This window comes from Protopterus annectens, chromosome 3.part1 (assembly GCF_019279795.1).
Source record: "Protopterus annectens isolate FY-2018-M chromosome 3.part1, PAN1.0, whole genome shotgun sequence".
NCBI classification, from domain to species: Eukaryota; Metazoa; Chordata; order Ceratodontiformes; family Protopteridae; genus Protopterus; species Protopterus annectens.
The window spans coordinates 1,039,030,787-1,039,054,222 of NC_056732.1; the positions used below are offsets into that span (position 1 = coordinate 1,039,030,787).

Below are 23,436 nucleotides of genomic sequence, written 5' to 3' on the forward strand. Positions count from 1 at the left end.
CACCCTGTCCGCATGAAAGATGATGAAAGGCTCCACTGCCATAAGGGCCTGTAATTCAGATACCCTTCTAGCTGAAGTGATTGCTAAAAGGAAAGCTGTTTCCAAGAAAGAAATTTTAAAGTCTGCAGTAGCAGCTGGCTCAAAAGGAGGTAGAGTGAGTTTCTCCAAGACAAAGTTAAGGTCCCAGGCTGGGGTTGGAGCTCTCCTGGGTGGTCTCAAATTGTTGGCCCCTCTGAGGAACTGCTTGAGCAGTGGATGAGAGAAGAGGGGAGGTTCTGTGTTATAATGAACTGAAATGGCTGAGGCGTGGATTTTAATGGAGGAAAAAGACAGGCCCTTGTGAAGCATCTCAGTTAAGTATTGTAAAATCTGAGGAAAATCGGGCACTGCTATGCTCATCTCTTGAGATTGGTTCCAGGCAGAGAATCTTTTCCATTTTTCAGGATAAGATTTTCTAGTACTAGGCCTCCTTGCCTCTAAAATGATATCCATTACAGGTTTGCTGAGGGATGGTAAAGGAGAGATTATGTAATTAGCCAGGCTGCAAGGTTCAGTGTTAGAAGCTGACGGTGCAGAATCTGGTTCTCCTGTTGAGACAGCAGGGAAGGAGTCTGAGGCAGGTGCCATGGAGATAATCGTGGCAAACTGTGCAGGAGGGGGTACAAGTGTTGGCGCGGCCAGTCTGGAGCAATCAAAATCATCCTTGGTTTGTCCTGTTTGATTTTTAGTAGTGCTTTGGAGAGCAGAGGCGGGGGGGGGCATAGACTGATAGGTTTTTCCAGCTGAAGGGCAGAGCATCCACTTTCCAGGCTTGTTTGTGGGGAGTCCTTGTGCAAAATTTGTCCAATTGGCAGTTCTGGGGAGAGGCAAACAGGTCTATATCTGGGCTCCCCCATTTGCTTGTCAACATGTTGAAAATCCTTGGTTCCAGTTTCCACTCTTGTGGGTCCATGAGGTTTCTGCTTAGTCCATCTGCCAGTGTATTTAATTTTCCTGGTAGGAATTGAGCTTGTAGGTGCACTTGGTAGCTCAAGGCTGTGTTCCACAATGCCATGGCTAGTCTGCAGAGGGGGTAAGAATGTGTACCCCCCCTGCTTGTTTATGTACCACATAACAGTGGTGTTGTCTGTCTTTACCATTAGTTGTCCTGGAAGAATGTGGTCTTTTGAAGGCTGTAAGAGCATTCTGTACAGCTAACATTTCTTTTTGATTGATATGCAGGTGCATTTGACTTGGGTTCCATTTGCCCTAAATGCACTTCCCTGCCAGGTGAGCTCCCATGCATAGTCTGATGCGTCTGTTGTTAGGGTTTGGGCGGCAGGGGGTGGTGTGAAAGGTAGTCCCTTATTTTGGTGGCAGGCCTCTGCCCACTAAAGGAACCCGAGACATAGGCAAGGTATGATAGGAATCATTGTTTCTAGGTCATGAGAATGTTGACACTATAGGCTTTTTAGATACCACTATAGTTTCCTCATATGCAGTCTTGCTTATGGAATTAGAAGAATGCAGGAGGCCATGAACCCCAAGGCCTGCAGTATTTGTCTTGCAGATAGCAAGGTTTTTCTGGCCACTTGTTTGAAGTAGGTTGTCAAATGAATTTGTTTCTCTGGCGTGAGGTAACACATCTGGAAAGTTGTATTCAAGCTTGATCCCAGGAATATAATTTGTTGACAGGGTACCAGGTGTGATTTATTTTCGTTTATGGTGTACCACAGACAAGTCAGAACCCTTTGTACAAAGGCCAGATGATTCAAAAGTATGTCCTGGCTTTCTGCCTGAATTAGACAATCGTCCAGGTATGGGTATATTTGAATATTTCTTTGCCTGCAAAATGCAATAACTGGAGCTAGGCACTTTGTGAATACCCTGGGCCCAGTAGATAAGCCAAAGGGCAGTGCAGAGAACTGATAGTGCATGTAGCCTGCTTTGAAGCATAGGTATCATCTGCAAGATTCCCTGATTGGGATGTGCAGGTATGCTTCTTTTAAATCTAGTGTTGCCAACCAGGCATCTTTGCCTAGCATAGGAAGTAATTGGTAAAGAGTCAGCATCTTGAATTTTAGAATCTCCAAAAGGTATTTAGAGTAGACAGGTCCAAGATAGGACGCCATGAATTGTCTTTTCTGGGTACCAGGAAAAGTCTCAAGTAGAAACCTTGTCCCTTTTCCTCTTCTGGTACCAGCTGAATAGCCCCCATGCTTAAGAGAGAAAGTACTTGTTTTTGGGCCTCTGCCCACTGATTTGTGGGTAGGTCTGGCCACCCACTTGGTGTTGGCAACATGTGGAAGTGGCATCTGTATCCCTGGGACACTATATTTAAAACCCATTTGTCCTGGGTAATGAGTTCCCAATTCTGTGCATGAAGAGCAATCTTTCCCCCAAAGGAGCAGTCAGTTGATAAGTGCTTGGAAAGTTTAAAAGGAAGTCATTGAGAAAGTTTACCATAAGAGGGAGTCTTATTATTCCCAGATTTGGAAGTGGAGGCCCACTGCTTAGTTGTGTGTGTCCCCTGGGACTGAAACCTGCATTTTTTGCTGTGTCTGGGTTTGGTTTGAGAATACCTGGAAGGGGCTGGAATGGGCCAAATCTTAGAGGGTCAGTGCCTACTAAATGTAGGAGGCTGAACTTGTAAAAAATCTTTAACAGTTTGCATAGATTTAGCTTTATCTTCCATCTTTTTAAGAACTTCCTCAGCATTGTTGCCAAACGGGCAGTCCTGATTTAAAGGAGCATCCAACAATTTAGCTTTAACATGATCAGGTAAAGATTGCTCCTTAAGCCAAGCATGCTTTCTGAGCACAGACCCAGTAACAGCAGCCCTGCAAGAGGCCTCTAATGAATCAAAACCACATTGCAAAGTATGTTTTCCAACTTGTTTAGCAGAATGCATTAAATCCTGTAATTCTTTTATTTTCCACACAGTCAGGAATCAACATCATTTTCTGTTTAAGCAGTCCAATAACATGTTGCTGATACTTTAACATATGAAACTAGCAGTTTAAAGCCCTAATGGCCAAAGCTGCAGAAGTGTAAACCTTCTTACCCCATCTATCCAGCGCCCTGGAGTCTCTATCAGAAGGGGTAGGATTTTTAGCAGTAGGAGCCTTAATGCCATTGGGCCCCTGTGAAACAGTCTCTAGATCTACAATAGGATTTTTAAAAAGGAACTTGTGGGACTCAGGGACCCTGTAGTATCGGCCAGGTTTTCTGGGTGCAGGAGGCAGGGAATCAGGGGCCAAACTAGATTCCGAAAAAGCATCAACAACAATGTCTAGTACAGGAGGAATAGCTAAAGGCCTATGCTAAGGTAGGAGAAGGAAATCCCTAAGCCTCTGGCTTTCCCAGTGGAAATGCTCCCTTAGAGTATGTAAGGTTTCTCCAAAAGAAAAATCCTCAGGAGGGGAAGCAGAGGGAATGGAGTCCTCTGCATCAAAATCTTCATAAGTAGATAAGGGCAAATCCAGATCATCAAAAGAATCAGAAAAAAACAGAATCCTGATCAGAAGATTCATAATCAACTTCAGTCCTAGGCCTCTTAGAAGGGGGAGGGTTGGCTACCCCTGATTAGAGTTATCAGATCTTTCAGCCATTTTTATCATTTGTTTTTTAGGCATAGAGGCCTGAGCATGTGGCCTGGGCGTTGCTTTTTTAGGCATGGATCGAGATTTAGGCCTAAGTAAAGAAGGAGGCGTCGGTTTAATATGCAAGTCTGTAGCCCTGAATACACAGTCAGAAGCCGGTACCTGCACAGCGGCTCTGGACCCATCCAAGGTACAGACATCCGCAGGTTCCATAGTTGATGCATCTTGCGGCATACCGGACTCTGAATGGGTCTCAGTAGAGGCCTGTGAATCAGAAGTAGTGGGTATCAGGGGCTGCGAAAGTGCCTCACTGAGTACTGGTGAACTGGTGACTGGCTTAGGAGAAGCGTCACCGGCAGTTTTGGACCTCGGCGGCCTGTCTCTGTCTTTATCTTTGCGGTTTTTTTGAATCCCGGTAGTCAGACGGCTAACCAACAACATTTCTGGATAATTAAACAGAGAACCAAAATATTTAGAGGCAAAAATATACCGACGACGGATAGTGCTCTGATTAAATAAAGCACAAAACCAACAGCAAGGTACATCGTGGTCAGGGCCTAGGCAAGGAATACAGTACGAATGAAAATGTTTATGAGGTATTTGCTTTCCTCAAGTAATGCAATTATTAACTTTTACTGACCTCGGTAAGGAGCAAGAAAAAGTTTCCCCAGTGGGGTACTTAGCTTTAGTTGAAGACTTTGGTATAAAATTTATAATGCTGTGGTACCTCTTATTTAACCAAATTATTAAGTAGATTATTAAGTCTGTGATTTTATCCAAGACAATATACTACATGGCTGGAAATATATCAACCTTAGTTCATTTGGCAATCAAAAAATATATATAAATATATACATATACATTTTGCATGTAAAAATCAATTTCTATTTTCATAACCTATTGTTAACAAAGATCGCTTTCATCCTTCTAGACTTCTTCAGGTCTGTGTACAAGAACCCTAAAAACCTATATAATTGTATAATTAGTTAGTATTGTTATTACAGATCATTTTGAATAAAGTGGGAAAAAAGAACCAGAAAAAAAAATAAAAATACGAAAAAAATGTATGTATGATGATGGAAAACAAAATATACACTTAAATTTCAACTGATTTAAAATGGTATTTAAAACCAATTTGTAGAATAAAATAAAATACAATTAGTCATGTAAATAATGTGCCAATGTTCTAAGTTCCAGTGCACTTTTAATTGAACAGTAGTAATAGTCCAGGCTTCCTAAAAGAGTTTAGCTTTAATTGCCACGAGTTCATGTTTCTTCAGAATATTCGGGATGTCTCCTTCAAGATCACCCACGTCTATGCAATCCAGGATCTGGAACTTAAAACCTGTTTGTCTTTTATGAAGAGAAAGGTGTTTGGCTAGTGCATTATTTTTACATCCAAAGAGGATTTCTGACAGATGACATGAAATCCTACGCTTCAGTTTATTTACAGTCTTGCCCACATAGAATGCATCATATTCATTGCACTGTGCCCTGTAAATTACTTTTTTAGTGTTACAGCCACCCCCTGTGCTGGTTTTACTGATCTTCTTTAAGTAAGGGCAATAAAAGCTATCACCTTGCTGTATAAATATACAAAATGTACAATTAGTTTCACATCTTTTAGTGCTTTTCTCACATGGTCTAGGTTTAAATTCAACAAAACTTCTAATGTTCCTGGCCTTCCTATAAACAAATGATGGGGCTTCACCTAAGATGTTAATCAGAAAAAAGTTTCCTGTGACAATGTCCCAGTTTCCTTCAATAATATTTTTGATACTGTGATAATCCAAAGTGTATGTTAGGATGCAGCTATTTTTGCATTTGTTATTCTCTGTGGAATTACTTAATATTTTTCTACTGGGGAGGTTGAGTGAAGGTGCTTCAGTCCTTTTCATTTCTATAATGGGTTCCAGGATGTTTTTTAACATCTGACTTTCACAGCCTCTCACTAGAAAATCATTCTCTAAGTTGTTCAGGTTTCTCAAAAATGGTTCCATCTCTGTGGTAATTCAAGCTAATCTATAGCCTTGGGACTTCACTACATTATACTTGGTTTTTGTAGGATGTAGACTTTTACTGTTACACTTTATTCAAAATGATGTGTAATAACAATACTAACTAATTATACAATTATATAGGTTTTTTAGGTTTCTTGTACACAGACCTGAAGAAGTCTAGAAGGACGAAAGTGATCTTTGTTAACAATAGGTTATGAAAATAGAAATAGATTTTTACATGCAAAATGTATATGTATATAATTATATATATTTTTTGATTGCCAAATGAACTAAGGTTGAAATATTTCCAGCCATGTAGTATATTGTCTTGGATAAAATCACAGACTTAATAATCTACTTAATAATTTTGGTTAAATAAGAGGTACTACATCATTATAAATTTTATTTAAAGTACATAAGGGTTATATATTATTATGACAGCTACTAAGCAGGGCAGGACCAGCTCGAATGTCACACTGATAGGGGAAGGGATGTGAATTTAACATGTGTACCAATAACAGTTTGTTTTACAGCACAATAAACCACTCCCATACCTGATAAAAAGTATATATATATATTTAGAAAGCTTGTGAGGAAATTATTACTCTATTTTTGTTTTACTTGGATCACTTGTCTGTGTACTTAATAAAGGATTTTCGACTGGAAACAGACGGCCTGCCTTGCTTGGATTACTTTTGAATACTTAGTAATGCTGTACAATTATATATTTTCTATTATTACTTTTTGCTTTGTTTTGTTTTGACTTAAGATGAGTTTATGTTCGCTACTTCTACTACTATTGTCTAATCTGATTAATATACAGTGATTAACTAGAAATATATGGACTGAAAATCTTCCACACAGAGAAGTTTCTTACACTGTTTTGTTTTTGGTCCCACTACACTTTAGTGGGTTGTTTTGAGACTTCCGGGAATACAATGGAGATTACTTGTTTTTTATATAATTTAAACTAGTGGTTCCGTTTGTTTCTTTGTAAGAGTGAAAATGTGTGTAAGTGTATGTATGTGTGTGCATGTAATTTAAACTAGCTGTTCTGTTCACATGCAAGACAATGTGTGTGTGTGTGTGTGTGTGTTGCTGTATGAGAGATTAGGGTGATGTGTGCATCCTCTCACAACCCCTTAAGTGTAAGAAATCTGGACAAAGCCTGACATAATGGGGAGACAAAAACAGGGAGAGATTTTTAAACACTGCTCTTATAAACTTAGAGAGTTGATAGAATAATAGCATTTGTGTTAGCATGCATTTTCTGAAGGATATGAAATCTGAAACTCAAATGTATGTTATTATTTACTGACTGCAATCCTCAGATCTTATGAGTGATTTACCAGAAAACCATAACTTTCAGGAACCGTCCAAAAAGCTGAGAAAAAAAATCTGTGCATTCTGCGAAAATATGAACAATTGAGAGGTGTGTGTGTGTTGCTGTGTGAGACAGAGCAAGTGTGTGTGCATACCTCTCAACCTCTAAAAGCAAGAAATCTGGACAAAACCTGACATAATGGGGAGAGAAAAATAGGGACAGATTTTAAATATTGTTCTTACAAACAAAGAGTTGCTAGAATAATAGCATTTGTGTTAACATGCATTTTTCTGAAGGATATGAAGTCTAAAACTCAAGTGTATGTCATTGTTTATAGGTTCATAGGTTCATAGGTTTATACTAGGCTATCTGCCCTAAGGCATTTATAAGCCTAGCCCAAATTTTTGTGGCTTACGCCACCCCTTATATGAAAAAATACTGTGCCCATTAGTTTGTTGTGCCTCTGTCCAGCAGTGACACAGAGATGATTCCCGGGATAAACCTACGATCTCCCATCCACAGGTCAAGATTTCTCTTGAACAGAGCCAGCGAGGTGCTCTGCCTCACATGGACCGGGATTTTATTCCACAGCATAGGGAGTCTCTGAGTGATAAATCTATCCCTCCGGCACGTCCTGTTTATATCCGTGCTAAGGTTTAAGTTGCTTGCTCTAGTGGTTTTAGTGGATTTGGATTTTTTGAGGTGGAGCATGTCCATTAATTCCGGGTTGGACATGGCCTTGTATGTCAGGCACATGTCGCCTCTGAGCAGACGATATGCAACTGAATAGAGCTGGAGTTTCTTCAATCTGGCAGCATATGACAGATTTTGGAGTCCCTTTATCCTTTTGGTGAGGAACTTTTGGGGTCTCTCCAATTGCTGCAGATGTCGGGTGCGATACATCCCGAATGGGGCATTGTACTCGGTCACTGGTCTGATAAGTGAAGAGTAAAGGGGAACAATGACCTCACTAGATCTGGATGTGAATCCCTTCATGATCAGGTGGGCAATGTAGAAGGTCTTTCTAACCACTTTAGCAATGTGAGTGTCAAAAGAAAGGCCACTGTCAACCTGGGTCCCCAGGTCCCTGATAACCTCTTCTGTGCTTAGTGGATTGCCACCTATATGGTAGCTTGGGGTTACCTTGTTTTTCCCGAAGGGTATGACTATACATTTTTTGGCGTTTAACTTCAGGCCATGGCTCTGGCACCAGCTATCTGTTTCCGTGAGTCCCTTCTGAAGGATATCCGTGTCCGATGCACTTTCCACTATGGCGCCCAGTTTGCAGTCGTCTGCAAACTTTGTCAGCCAAAGTCCTCCCATGTTGGCCTGTACTTCTGAGAAGTAGATGCCGAACAATAGGGGCCAAGGACCGAGCCCTGTGGGACACCGCTTGTGACCGGCTTGGAGTCTGACATAGCGCCAGCAACTCTAACCCTGTGGGTTCTGTCCTTAAGCCAGTTTGCAACCCATCTTGTGACATATGGGTTTACATTTAAGCTGGTAAGTTTTTCTACAATACCCGAGTGGGGTATTGTGTCGAAAACCTTTGCAAGGTCAAGGTAGGCTGTATGGACTGCCTTTCCCTCATCAATGGCCTTGGTGACTGTTTCGAAGAAGTCGACCAAGTTCAAAAGGCATGATCTGCCCTTGACGAAGACAAACTGGGTCGGGTCCAATGTCTGCAAGTCTCCTATATCTTTGTTTATGAGCTCCATTATGATCCTCTCCATAGCTTTGCAGACTAGACTTGTTAAGCTTATGGGGCGGTAATTACCAGGGTCCGTAGAGGCACCACCTTTGTGGAGTGGGACCACAGTTGCCCTACGCCACTCCTTGGGCACGTATCCTGTGGTAAGGCTGAGATTAAACAGCTGCCTTATGTGCGGGTTTAATTCCTCATTTAGCTCGTGTAGCACACAGCCGGGGACACCATCCGGTACCATTGATGCTGTGTTTTTAGCTTTAGAGAGAGCAGCTTTCACCTGCACATTTGAGATGTCTGGGAGGCTACACTCTGCTGGGATAGTTATCTCTCCTTTAGGGGGGAGAGGGGGGTGAAGTTTGCACTGAACCTGTCTGCCAGTATGTTGGCAATGTCTGTGGGTTCAGTGATTTTTATATCATTTTGGACTAATTCTGAGCATATCTGGGAGTTTCCACCCAGGTTCCTAACATAGCTGAAAAGGCCTTATGATTGTCCTTTGAATCCATGGCAATTTTTCTCTCAAAATTGCCCTTAGTTGTTTTATGAGTGCTCGTATTTTTTACTAATAATGATCAGGGGTGACTTCCTTTTATGGATTTTGTTCTATCATGTAATAGCTTTCTCCTCTTATTGTAAAGTTTGTTAATGGCTGGGGTCCACCAGACTGGACGTTTGCCCTTTGTGGAAAGAGTCTTGGTTTTATTTGGGATTGCCTGATCCATGCAGTCCTGGAGGTGTTCATAGAAGGCATTTGTAAGGGCTTCCGCAGCTTGGGTTGTGGTTTCCACTGGCTCAGGGGCCTTGAAGGATACCACACCAGTCTTTAGTAGTGTGAAGTTTGCTTTAGAGAAGTTCTTCACTGTGGTCTTTTTTGTTTGGGGTGAGGGCGGGATGTGGATTTCCATTGAGATTAGTTTATGATCAGGTCTCACCAATGAGGGATATACTTCGGTGTGGAGCATTTGTCCCCATGTTTGTGATAATGAGATCTAGTATATTTTCTCCTCTCATGGGAACAGTGACTAGCTGTTCCATGGCATTTGAATTTATGAACTCCAGGAACCGTTGGGCTAGAAAGTTAGGGCTTGAGTAATGTTCCCAGTCTATATTCGGGTAGTTGAAGTCACCCAATATGATGGTGTTTAGAGATACATTTATACCCTCCAGTGTCTTCAGGAAGGCTGTGTGGGGTTCCTGAGTTAGAGAGGGTGGCCTGTAGCATGCTACAATTTGTAGAGCAGTTTTGCCTATGGTTAGTTGCACCTGGATGGTTTCCGAAGCTTCGCGTTGCCACCAACCTGGAGGTGTGGGTATCCTTTATGAATATGGATACACCCCTCCTTTTGTGGTGTGGTCCGGGTTTTGGGGCGGAACACATGATATGAGGTAAAACCTAATAGTGCCGGGTGCTCTCAGGAGCCTTGAACCAGGTTTCAGTTACAGCACAGACATCGATGTTCTCCATACTGAGAAGGGCCTCGAGTGCGTGCATTTTGAGATTTAGACTTCTGGCATTGAGCAGCATTACCCTCAGTTTCTTCCCATTTTTGTTTTCTAGGGTGGTAGGTTTAGAATTTGAGACTTGCCTAAAAAGGCACTATGGGGTGGCAAGAGCCTTAGCCAATATCCAGAATCCCAGGGGTGACAGGTGCAAAGCCGCGTGGCTTGTCAAGCATGTCATCCCAGGCAGACAGACACTGGATCCCCTTTGAATGACACCAGACATTAAGCCAATTGTTAAAGCTGATCATCTTGTCTCTATATTGTGGCATCCTTCTTGGTGAAGGAAGGATACTGCTCAGGGTCAGGGTCATACCTGCCTGGGCTACATAATCAGAGAGCTCCTCTATGTCTCTTTTCATGTAGTCCAGGGAGGTACGTCTCAGGTCGTTCACACCAGCATGGACAATGACTGTGTCATATTTGTACTTGCCGTGGAGTGACCAAGTGCTTGTGTTATGTGGCGGACTCTAGCGCTCGATAGGCAGCTACTGTGATCCTCTCCTTGTTCGGCCTGGTGAGTGGGACGTCAGTGTGTCTGACTATGGAGTCACCTATGACAAGTATGTTTGGTATTGTATTTGGCCTTAAGGGCTGTGACTGCTTTGCACACTGCTTTTGTGGTTTATGTGTTGCTTGTGGGGTGTCTTGAGGTAGCAGTTGTTTGGGTGTCTGCTTTGGAGGCCTCTGCTGTTTAGGTAAATTTTACTCAGAGCCTCCGAGTATGTCTTTGTGTGTTTATGTGTTTGATTCAGTGGTGTGGTAGCATTATGTGAGGCTGGTTTTGTGGTGTGTGTAGTTGCCTTCTCCTCCTGTCTGGTCTTGCCAGTCCTGAGTTGAGAGAGTTCAGCCTCAAGTTTGGCTAAATAGCTGCATCTCTCGCAAGTATTTGTGTTATGTGGGAGGAGGAGAGGGTTGTCTGTGTACATGAGGCAGTTATAACATTGCCTCAAGATTCCCAGATTCACCAGCTGGACCGGAGAGGAGATTGACAACTGACCTTTGGACATGCTAAAATAATATTGGGAATTCCCTTAATAATTGAAAACAAGGGCCAGTGGGGAGTGAGGGTGTAGTGCTTTTAATGTTTAGTGCTGACTTATATAATTGCTTTAGTGAGCAAGTGCCAGGTAACTTAAGTGCAATGTGTTACAAGTAACTAAATGCAAAAATGACAAACAGTAACTTTCTTTCAAGTGAAAGAAGGAACTAGTACAGTAAGCAATGCAGATATCACTAGTGATCCACAGAAGCGCTGAGAAGCCGCGTATTAGGTGGAATTAGCTTCCAGGGAAATAACAAGCAAACAAACAACAAGCATATAAACAAAGCTAGATTCAGCAGGCCTGGATCTAGTCTATGCTGGAGCAAACAAGGTGTACCAATTTCAGTAAGATACAGTTCAAATATTCAGGCACTATAAACCTCTAACCAGAAATTCCCAGCTCAGAAGGGCAGAATCCAGCCTCTTCTCCCACAAGAGTGCAGACCACGAACCTTCTTAATGTAAAATAACTGGCCTGAAGCCCAAGTGCCTAAACCAGAACTAATACCCTTGGACACTGGGCTCTCAATCAGCAGTTCTTAACTTAGAAGGATGAAAGCTACCTGTCCTGCCACCACAGTGCTTGCCACAAACCTTCCTAATGCAAAACAACTGGTCTGAAGCCCAAGTGCTTAATCCAAAAGACTTAGAATGATAGCTACACTTTAATCAAGTTACAACCAAGCAGTAATAAATACAATTGAATACTTTAGAGAATGTCTGGATTAGTGCTCAAGTTACACAAACAAAGCTAGATCCAGCAGGCCCGAATCCAGTCTATGCCACAGCAAACAAGGCGCACCAACTTCGGTAAGAAGCAGTTCAGATATGCATGCACTATAAGCCTTCAACCAGAAATTCCCAGCTCAGAAAGGCAGAGTCCAACCTCTCCTCCCACAAGAGTGCAGACCACGAACCCTCTTAATGTAAAACAACTGGCCTGAAAGCCCAAGTGCTTAAACCAGAATTAATACACTTTTAGAATAACAGACACTGATCCCTCAATCAGCAGTTCCCAACCTAGAAGGATGTAAGCTACCTGTTGTGCCACAACAGTGCAGACCACAAACCCTCTCAGTGCAAAACAACTGGTCCGAAGCCCAAGTGTTTAAACCAAAAGGCTTAGAATGAGTTACACCAAACAGTAATAAATACAATTGAGTATTTTTAAGATGATGCAAAAGTAAAATGAAGTAGGTAGAAACACAAGTACAGTAAAAGCAGATAAAATTTTTTTTTTTTTTTTTTTATCTGAACAAGTGCTGAGATCAAAAAAACAGATTTGAGTGCTGAAACTACAAAACTGGCTAGTTATAATTTATTTTATTTATTTTATTTTATTTTACATTTGTTGACCGGGATAGTCCGACTGGATACATGGCCATTTTCAGCGGAGTCCCGGGGAGAAAAGCTCCAACAGGGTTAAACAAAAGACAAAGACATATTACATTGTATTCAGAGTGAGAAGATTATTACAATAGAAGGTACAAATGATTACATTACATTACATTCAGGTTAATTCACACTTAGTTGAATAATACAAAAATTGCCTACTTGTAGGAATTGCTCATGTGAAAGTTAGTCAGGGTTTGTACATGGACAGAGCCAATGTGATTTATAGTGGATTTTTAGTTCTTTTTTGAATAGAGCTAGTGATGGTAAGGACGTAAGCTTATAGGAAGAGATTCCATACCTTGCCAATAATATTGGAGTACAGTGAATCGCCGCCTAGGTTATGGGACTTGCAAGTTTGTATTAAGAGTTTGTTAGATGAGCGAAGAGAACTTAGGTTGGAGTAAGGGGTTAGGATGTTCATTAGTGCAGGGGTGTTATCTGGATGTTTCAGGATTTTAAAGGCTTCTATGAGTTGGTATTCCAGTAGAAGATTAGGGAGTTCTGGCCAGTCAAGTTTTTTCAGGCTAATGCAATGGTGTGTTCTATAGGGTAGGGCAGTGATGAATCTAGCAATGTGATTATAAGAAGTGGAGAGACGATTGAGGTCAGACTTGTTGAGGTTCGTAAGGATTGGGGAAGCGTATAGTAGGGTGGATAGGAGGTGCGAGCGGGCAGTAGCTAGCCTAGCGGCTGGAGTTAGGAAGGTTTTTAACCTGTATAAAGAACCTAGTTTTTTGTTAACCATTTTAATAGTTTGGTTGATGTGGGTGTCAAATCGTAGTTTATTGTCGATGATTACTCCTAACAGTTTAGCGTTGGTAGTAGGAGAAATAAGGGTACCATTGTTGGATTGAATGGTAAAGTGTGTGAAAGGTGTTGGGTTGGTTGGGTGGAAAAGAAGAAGCTGGGTTTTTTTGGGGTTTAAGATGAGTTGATGGTCAGTTAGCCAATTTTCAACTTTGGTAAAGCAGTGTTGGGTGGTTATTAGAAGGTTGTCAAGGATAGGATTAGAACAGATGAGAGTTGAGTCATCTGCATATTGGATGCAGGTGGCTTCGGGGATAACTGAATGGAGGTCATTTATGAATATTGAGAACAGAAGAGGACCTAAGATGGACCCTTGAGGTACGCCTATACTGTTCGGTAATAGGCAGGAGAGTTTGTTCTGCCACATAACTGCCTGTTGTCTGCCTACTGGTAGGCCTGAAACCAGTTTAGGACTTGGGTGTCTAGATGTAAGGTTGCTAAGGTTTTGAGAAGTAACTGGTGGTTTACCATGTCGAAGCTTAAACATATCTAGAAAGAGAGCTGAGGAGATATTTTTTGTTATTCCGGTTATGGTTAATTTTCTCTGTGAAAGAGAGGAGGGCAGTAGTCGTGCTATGGTGGGGTCTAAATCCATGCTGACAATCAGTTAGTAGCTTGTTTTGGGTGAGATAGGACATGAGTTGGTTATGCACACACTTTTCCATGATTTTGGCAAGTGGTGATAGTATAGCAATTGGTCTATAGTTAGAGAGTTCGGTGGATGTTCCTCCTTTATGAAGAGGTATGACATAAGATATTTTCCAGATTGCTGGGATAGTGGACTCAGTAATGTTTCTGTTAATTAATATTGAAATGGGGTATGCTATGACATCTGCAGCAATTTGCAGGTATTCTGCAGGTAGATCTGCTGAGAGGGTAGTTGGCTTTAGTTTTTTCAAGCAGGATCGGATGAAGGCAGTGGATATGGGTTGGAGGTTAAAGGATAGTGCAGAGTTGGGTGTCGTATTGTTAGGTGTGGTAGAGGGGGCAGGTAGCTGGTTAGCTAGTAACTGAATTGTTTCGGTGAAGAAGGTATTAAAGTTGTTAGCTACTTCTTCTTGGTTCTTTTCAGATAGAGTTTCTGGGGTAGGAGTGGTGGATTTTCCTGGTTGGAGAAGTTTGTTCAATCCTGCCCAGAATTTTGAGGGTTCTTTGGTTTTGTTTTGTAGGTGGTGAAAGTAGTTTTTCTTATCTTGGGTGGTGGCCTTTTTGGTTTCATTTCTCATTTGCTGGAAGATGATCCGGTCTAGTGGTAACTTAGTAGTACGCCATTTGTTCCATGCTTTATCCCTATTAATTAATTTGGTTTTGGTTTCTGTGGTTAGCCAGGGTGCTATGTGAGTTTTGATTCTAGATACCCTTTTGGGAGCATGAGAGTCAAGTAGGGTAAGGAATGTTTCATTAAAATGTGAGACTGCCTCGTCTAGGGGAAGGGATTTCAATGTTGACCAGTTACAGTATTTGAGTGCCATGTTAAATTTTAGAGGATCAAATTTTTTTTTGTTTCTGACTGTTCTATAGACTGGTATGCTAGCATTGGGTGGGTTATCTTTCCTAATGTAAGTAAGCATATGATCACTAAGATCATTGGGGAAGAGTCCCCGGGGTATATTTTGGGGTGTTCCTTTGAGCACCCAATCAAGTATGCTTTCCTTTGTTTATTATTACCTAGTCTGGTGGTAGTGGTTATAACCTGAGAGAAACCATGGAGATTTAAAGAAGTAGGATTGGACTGTGCAGAGCATTGGTTCCAATCAATGTTAACATCTCCCAGGACTACTGTTTCTTGTGGATAGTTGTTATCTATCCAGTTTAAGATGGCTTCTAAAGTTTCAATATTGTTCCCTGGGGTATATAGGTAACTATTAGGTTTATGCTTTTAGTTTATTTAGTTGTATTTTTAGAGCTAAAATTTCAGCATTTGCAACCTCGGTGGTTGTTTGGGGTGAGTTAGGATGTTTAGCGTATTTTATAAAGGACAGCTATCCCACCTCCTCTTTTCTTTAATCGGTCAGCTCTGAGTATGTTGAACCCAGGTGACATTATCTGATTGTCTTTGGTTGATGGTTTAAGCCAAGTTTCAGTTAGACACATGATGTCAGGTAAGTAGGTTGCAAGCATGGCATGTAAGTTGTGAACCTTGTTGTTCAGACTTCTTATGTTTAAGTGACAGATGAGTAGAGAGTTAGCTGGTCTAAGGAGATTGGATGTTGAGTGGGCTCTGTTGATCTGGTAGGGCCTGGGTTGGGATGGATATCTCCATCTTTGGTGATGTTTTCCTAGGTATGCTATTAATTTTAGAACTTTGGATAGTAATTTTAGACCTAGTTTTGTTTTAGTAGTTATATGGTGTTGCTTTTTTAGGTAAGGATCACTAAGTTTTGTTGTTTTGGGGGTTGTATGATGGGGGAAGAATTCGTCTATAGATGGTGGGGAGGGGGAACTTGTGTGATAATTTGGGTAGTGGAAGCCTGATAAGGACAGGTGTTCATAACTTGTTAAGAGATAGGGTAATAAAATGAGTGGTGGGATAAGTAGGATAATTATCCCTATTGGCTTGGGCATAGTGATAGTGTGCAGGGGGCGAGAGTTGGTAGGGAGGAAGTCTAGTGGGTGGAAGAGGAAGTAGGAGTGGCCAGGTGGCTATAAATCTAGAGGTAGTGGGGGCGGGTGGGATAAGGGGGCAGGGTGGGGAGCGGAGCCGAGCCGAGCAGGCGGCAGCAGTGAGCGGGGCAAACCCAATCTCAGAGTTTGCAGACTACTGGTGCAGAGTCCTGATTCTTAATTTAGGAGTTTTACAAGCCTGGACTATTTTGGGCTCTGCTTACTTCAATTTTGGAGCAAAATAGTGCCAGGTTAAAGGTATTCTTATAGTTTTGGATGGTGGCTGCTGTGTTTGAACCCTATAATTGGCTCGTCAATAGTAATTTCATTTAAATACTTTGTTAACAGTATCTATTAACCTTGGGCTGAGTTTGAGGTAGTGTTCTGAGTTTATAAGAAAAAAAACAAGCCAGAAGGCTTCCCTCAAACACAGAAGGGCCTGGGGGCTCAGAAGCCTACAAATAGTCTATACCACTTAACAGGAAAGGCAGGAAATAAGCTTAATTGTTTTTTTTTTGTCTGTTTCCCAGATGTTCTCTTTGTACACAGTAGGAGTGCCTGAAATCAGAATATGATCTCACTGCACTCAGTTGAGTGAGCAAATGAGATGGGCCCAGAGGCAGGCTGAGGGGCGGGCAGTTTCATGACTGCAGTTCTCAGATCTTCCCAGTGATTTGCCAGAAAAACCACAAATTTTATGAAGAAAGGTTCAAAAATATGATGGAAAAATCTGAATATTCTCTGAAAATCTGGACAGTTGAAAGGTATGTGTGCATGTGTTGCTTTGTGAGAGACAGTAGGTGTGTGTTGCTGTGTGAGAGAGAGTAGGTGTGTGTGTTGCTGTGTGAGAGGTATGGTATGTAATGATCTAGTTGGGAGGGCTAGCCAACTAACTTGATCAGGTTTGACCCTGTAACTTGGTTACAGGAGACAAGAGCCTGAAACCTCTATAACAACTACCAAACTGCTGAAGAAATTGTGAGCTTCAGTGGAGTCTGGAAGATTTTCAGTTTACTTATGCAATTTTGGCTTTCCGGTTGTCTGGTAGTTCTCGGTCATTTGGAAATAATTCCCTTTTCTGGAGCAGATATAGTTGAAAATTTAAATTTAGATATTTGTTAGGTCCCTGGTATCAGTTTCGCTTGCCATCCTGATAGTCCCCTTAGTAATGTATGGCTCCTCGATTTTGCAGACTGCTGCATCAGAGTTTCTTCTGGGAAATCATTTGCACCTTGGAAGTAAGTTTCTACATGGTTATCTATTTGTTTTCTTTTTTTTTTCCCACCATTTTTTAAGTTTTCTGGTTAGCTGGTGGTTTGGCTAACCTTTAAAGACATTGAAATTTAGATGACCATATTTGTGCTGATTTAATTGTCATGTTCCTGTTGTTTTCATTAGAGCAGTGCTGACACGGTGTTCACAGGATGGCTGCCATCTTACCTCTACTACTTTTTCATTTCCTATTATTATATTACAGTTTGTTGTATTTTAAACTTTGTTTTCTTGAAGTCTTATAAGTTGCTGGTTAGGGTCAGTTAGGAAATATTCCTTTTGAATTCACTGACTTGAATATGAATTATATCTAGGTAATTGGTGGAAAGAGCTGCAAAACAATTTTCTTATTTAAGGTATTCACCTACATTCCTCTTCAGCTACAGTTTACAACTGCTGTTTTGATTGCATTAATTTTTGGATTTTTTTCCCCACCCTACTGCCCAATTTTTGTTGTGCTTTTTAACTTGGTACTTTTTTAGCTGCATGCCTCTACTGTAAATTAAGAGTTTGTAAAGCTATTTGTACTGGACACTGATAGTTCAAACTATAAAGTACTCCCATTAGAATCTTAAAGCTCGAGTTAGCTTCTGTTTTGTGTAATCCCATTTTATCTAGAGCACACTGCAATATTCAGAGTATTAATATGAATTGTGCAATGTTGCATTTTCCTTGTTTTAACCAAAAGCCACCTGTTTGCATTTTTAACTTGGTCTGGGACATTAGTCATGTAGTATCCCTGGCAGTAGTGGGATGAGTAGTTGCATTTGAACCTCGTCTGTTTGTACTGCTTTTTACTGGTTGTATTTTATTTGGTCTGGGTGCTTAGACTTGTAGTACAACTCACAATAGTGAGAGAACTGTGAAATGTTGCAGTGTTTGAGCTTCCCATACTCTACCCTCATCAACCACTCTACAACAGCACTTGCCAGGACATATACAATCACATCTCACAATGCCTCAACCTCTAAGCCCTTAAGGCAAACTGCCAGATAACCAAAATATATTGGTAATTTGAGACCCTACTGTGAGACATACTGATGCTGTCCTCACCAGGTTGAGCAAAGAGACGGTCACCATTAGTTGCCTATCAGGGGCAAGGATCTAGCGGATTACACATGTACTCAGGAAACTGAACCTCAGGAACCAGTATGACTCTGTCATAATCCATGTGAGTGTTAATGACCTGAGACGTACCTCCCTAGACTATATGAAGAGTGACATGATAGAACTTTCAGATTGTGTGTCCCAGGCAAGTATGAGCCAAGCACTTAGCAGCAGTCTATCTTCTCCAAGGATGAAACCACAATATAAACCGAAGATGATTGACTTTAACAATTGGCTAAGTTACTGGTGTCATTCTAAGGTGGGTCCAATATTTGTCAGCTTGGGAGGACATGATTGACAGACCACACTGCTTTGCCAGGGATGGTCTGCACCAGTCCCCACTAGGCTTTCAGACATTGGTCAAAACATTATCCACCCCTATCGTGCCTTTTTTAAACAACGCCAATCTGATAAACCTTCCAGCACAGTAAATTCTAATGCAAAATAAACTAAAAGTATTACTGCTCAATGGTAGGAGTCTCAACAAGAAGCTCCACTCCCTGTAGGCTGTCCTCATCCTAGAGAGTGTTGACATCGGTGCAGTGACTGAGATATGGTATAAAGCCATGGAAGGTACCCTGGCAGTACAAGGCTTTAATGCCTTCCACACATTTACCCCAGCTACCATACAAGAAAGGACAAGAGGAGGAGGTGTGTCAATCTACATAAAAAGTAAGCATACCTCAAGATTGGTCAAAAAATATGACATGCTTGTGCTACTTCATTTCCAACTAATCTTAGGCTAAATCCATTACCATTTACTTGCAAGGTAGGTCTAGGTCCCTGTCTATAACCCAGGATAGCCACACCAAATACTAAAATGTACTGGAGTCTCTCACAATTGAGCCCAATACCATATCCATGGGTGACTTCAACTAATCACCCATAAACTGGGATACATACACAAACACTAACATGCAGGTTCAAAGACTGCTGGATTTTGTCAATGCAAACACCCTGGAATAGTTAGTGTGAACATCTGCTAGAACTGTAAATATTCTGGATCTGCTACTCATAAATATGAGCAAATGTTTCACCCCCCCTTGTGTAATGTCCTCACTGGTCAGACTGGATTACAAAGCAGTCACCCCTGAAATAAATAGAAAGGCTGAACTCCCAGAAAACTCCAAAACCTTTAAGAACTTTTCCAAGGCTAACTATCTCGTATTAAGTGATGGCACAGCTAAATTCCAAGCCCTGCCAAACTCCAAGAACATGATGGCCTACATCGAAGTGTTTATGAAAACAATGTACAAGCAAGTCAATAACTGCATAGAAACAGCAGCACCAAACCAAAATAAACTTAGCACAAACTGCAAAAACAAGCCACCAAAATGGTCCTGCAGTATAAATAGGTTGCACAAAAAAAAAAGAAAATCCTATCAAAAAATAGGAAGGGCTATGCCCAAAAGACAAAGAACTATCTTATCAGTCTTAACAAGCAACTCAGGGGACTAACAAAATCCACCAAAGCCAACTTTAAGGCAACAACAGCCTCTCAAGTGAAGGATAACCATAAGACATTTTCAGATATGTATGCACCCCCTTAAAGAACACCCAACAGTGTGCTGAACTAATAGTAAATGGAACTTTCTATACCGAACTGGGGGATATAGCAAATTTGTTGGCAGATAAATTTAGCTCCAGTTTACCCCAAGAAATACCCTCTACCATTTCTCCCCTAATAATCACAAAAGAGCAGGCCATTACTACACTCTTCAGAGCTAAATACACTGTATCAATGGGTCCTGATAATATCCCAGAATGTCTCCTAAATAACTTGAAATATGACCTGTCAGGCACACTAGAATCTCTGTTAAACCACAGCATCTAGACAGGCTTCATCCCAAGGGAATGGATGACTACAACTGTTATCCCTCCACACAAGGGCAGATATTCAACAGACCAAAGGAACTACAGACCCATACATTTGACTAGTTGAATATTCAAGGCCATAGCAATAGATGTTCATGTGGTTGCTGTAGGAGTTGGATGCAACTCAACAGCACTAGATGAATGGATTTACTTAACAGTAACAGGGGGAAAAAGAACCCTGTCCAAGACTTCCCTTAGTAACAGATTAGATTTGGATCCCCATTTCAGTAATATCCCAATATATTTATGTCTTTGTTTTAAAACAGACACTGCAAAGGAACATTTCATGCAAGCTGCACTGACCTGTGTCCCATTAAGCTCTCCCAGAAGGTGACAGTTCCATCGATGCCACAAGTCATCACCCAAGTGTGTGGGACACCCTTCGCTTTTGTTCCAACACAGACATAAGCAGCCAGTCCAAAACCAAGCAACAGGCTGCATAACAAGGTAGCATGGTCCTCACAGTCTCCCTGAAAGACAAACATCCCAGTTCAGAATTAAAAACACGAGCTACAAATCTATCATCATCACAACAACTATAGATGCTCTTCATATTGATCACTGCTACGGTAGCCTGAGCTATATGGGTTACATCCTGCCAAGGATATAACAGCTTGCCAGCTTTCAAAGCTTCAGGGCACCTTCAACATGCCCACACCATCAAGCAGATTAAGCTGGGCTGACTAAACGACAAATTCGGTCACAAAGCCCTGCAGAGCTTTACTGCTGCTGAACAGCATGCTCCCCTGAGGCTTTCAAGGATCAATGGTTGGCTTGTGCTTTCCTTTGTTGGACAGATAAGTTCCCTTTAGGGAAAAAAAGCCTTCATTTTCTTAACTTTGTTGATGCTTTATTACTTTCCTCTAAGGAAAGTCATTTTAAATCTAGGACTGTTGTCTTTTATTGGACTGTGTGGAAACTGTAATGTAATTTTAAACAGAGCACTGTTTTTTTTCTGTCAGTTTAAAAGTAGTTTTTCCTGTCAAAAAGGACCTTTTGTGGATTGGTAGTGTTTACCAGCAAATGCTACTTGTCTTCCATGGGAAACGGGCAACATTTTCGGCTTGACCACAGAAAAGACTACTGGTCCAATGGCCAGTCTTTCTTCCAGCCACAAAAAGAAAAAGCTAAGCAAATAGACTTTACCACCATAGCATGCTAGCAATTTGCATCAGTCACAAGTGGGTGACTTTGCTGTGACCATTTATTGTACCCCAGACCACACATCTACCCCAGATCCCTTTGGTGCAGCACCTCCAGCCACTATGGACCAATTGTCAGCCACATCCTCTGTGACTATAGGGTTCCCTTCAGTGGGCAAGGAAAGCACAGTTGTGTACACTTACCATAAATGTAGATGTTCGAATGTATACACTGTTGCAGTCATCGCACTTGGGTTATCCTGCCAGGGGTAGCCCTCAGTCAGCCCGAATACCAGAGGCTTAGTATTTCTGTGACAGTTGCTGTCGCTCCAGGACTGACGTCAGGTCATCAGTGGTATAAAATCAGACAGCCGATGCCATTAACATCAGTTTTTCTTGCCTCAACAGTCAGGAGCCCCCAAATAGGGAGCTAGGTTATGGTGGAAGAACACCACCAGGAGAAAGTCAATACCAAAAAAATTCCCTGTAAAGAGTGAGAGAGAGAGAGAGAGAGAGACAAGTGGGATGGTGGGTAGGAAACCAGGACTGCAACAGTGAATACACTCGAACATCTACATTTATGGTAAGTGTACACAACTGCACTATGTTCTTCGTGTTTCACTGTTGCAGTCATTACACTTGAGTTTATTCCCAAAGCTGAAGAAAAGGGTGGAGGCAGTCAAAAGGACTGGGGGCTGGCTAGGATGCCCTGCAAGGCTGTGGCTGCAAAACCTGCCCTGGATTTGGAGAAGATAGGCAGGTGGCAATGCTTGGTGAAGGTATGAACAGAAGTCCATGTTGCAGCCTCCAGGATGTCCCTGGTGGGGACCCCTCTGAGAAAAGCTGCAAAGGTGGAGGATGCCCTGTGGAATACGTCCCGACCCCCTTAGGTGGCAGTTTCCTGTGGTGTTTGTAGCAGAAATTAATGCAGTGTGCTATCCATTTGGAGACTGTTTGTTTGGATATGGCCTTGCCCTCTGCCCCTGCTGTAAAGCTGACTAGCAATTGGTCAGTTTTCCTAAATGATTTAGTCCTATCCAGGTAGAATCTGAGCTGTCTGTGCACATCTAGAGAATGCAGAATTCTTTCCCCCTTGTTTTGTGTGTTAGGAAAAGGTGGGCAAATGAACCGATTGGTTGAGAGCCACACTGGACACCACTTTAGGCATGAAAGTTGGGTTAGTCCTAGGGAGAGACTGTCAGCATGGAAAATGATGAAGGGCTCTACAGCCATGAGTGCTTGCAGCTCTGAAACTCTTCTAGCTGAAGTGATGGCTAGAAGCAAGGCTGTTTCCAAGAGAGGAATTTTAACTCTGCTGAAGCTGCAGGCTCAAATGGGGGTAGGGTGAGCTTTTACAACACAAAATTAAGGTCCCAGGCTGGGGTAGGAGCTCTTCTGGGTGACCTTAAACTGTTAGCCCCCTTAGGAATTGTATGATGAGAGGGTGTGAGAAGAGAGGTGGCTCTGTGCTGCAATGAGCAGAGATGTCAGTGACATGAATTTTAATAGAAAAAAAGGATAGGCCCCTGTGTAGTAGGTCTGCTAGATAATCCATGATGAGAGGTACGGAGGGTTGTGCTGTTTCAGCTCCTTTATCCTGGATCCAGGTGCAAAACCTTTTCCACTTGTCAGCATAGGACTTTCTAGTGCTGATGCGTCTGGCCTCACGTATAACATCCAGGACTTGTTTGCTTAGGCTGGCAGCTGGAGGAGAGGTCAGCGTATAAGCCAGGCTGCCAGTTTCAGGGTCTGCAATAGCAGATGCATGAATTCTCCATTCTTCTGAGTCAGGAGAGTTGGGATCTGAGGTAGATGCCATCGTGGCAGGGGTGACAGGCTGCGCAGCAGTGGGTACCAGTGCTGGTGTGGCCAGTCTGGGGCAATCAAGATTGCCCTTGGTTTTTCCTCTCTTATTTTGAGCAGTACCCTTGAAATTAGTGGTAGAGGGGGAAATGCAAAGATCAAGGGGTTTACCCATTGGAAGGATAGAGCATCCACTTTCCAGGCCTTGCTTTGAGGTCCCCTGGTGCAGAATTTGCTGAGCTGGTGATTGCTGAGGGAGGCAAAGAAATCCAC

The 23,436-nt window shown here is 42.0% G+C and overlaps 1 protein-coding gene across 1 annotated transcript in view; it reads right to left on the reverse strand.

Annotated features, from left to right (window-relative positions):
* The window catches only part of CEP76 (centrosomal protein 76), a 1,583,298-nt gene that overhangs the window by 329,319 nt on the left and 1,230,543 nt on the right, over nucleotides 1-23,436 (reverse strand). Inside the window, exon 9 of the mRNA XM_044067192.1 lies at nucleotides 20,522-20,688. Coding sequence (XP_043923127.1) covers nucleotides 20,522-20,688 — 167 coding nt within the window. The remainder of the gene's footprint in view (nucleotides 1-20,521; nucleotides 20,689-23,436) is intronic.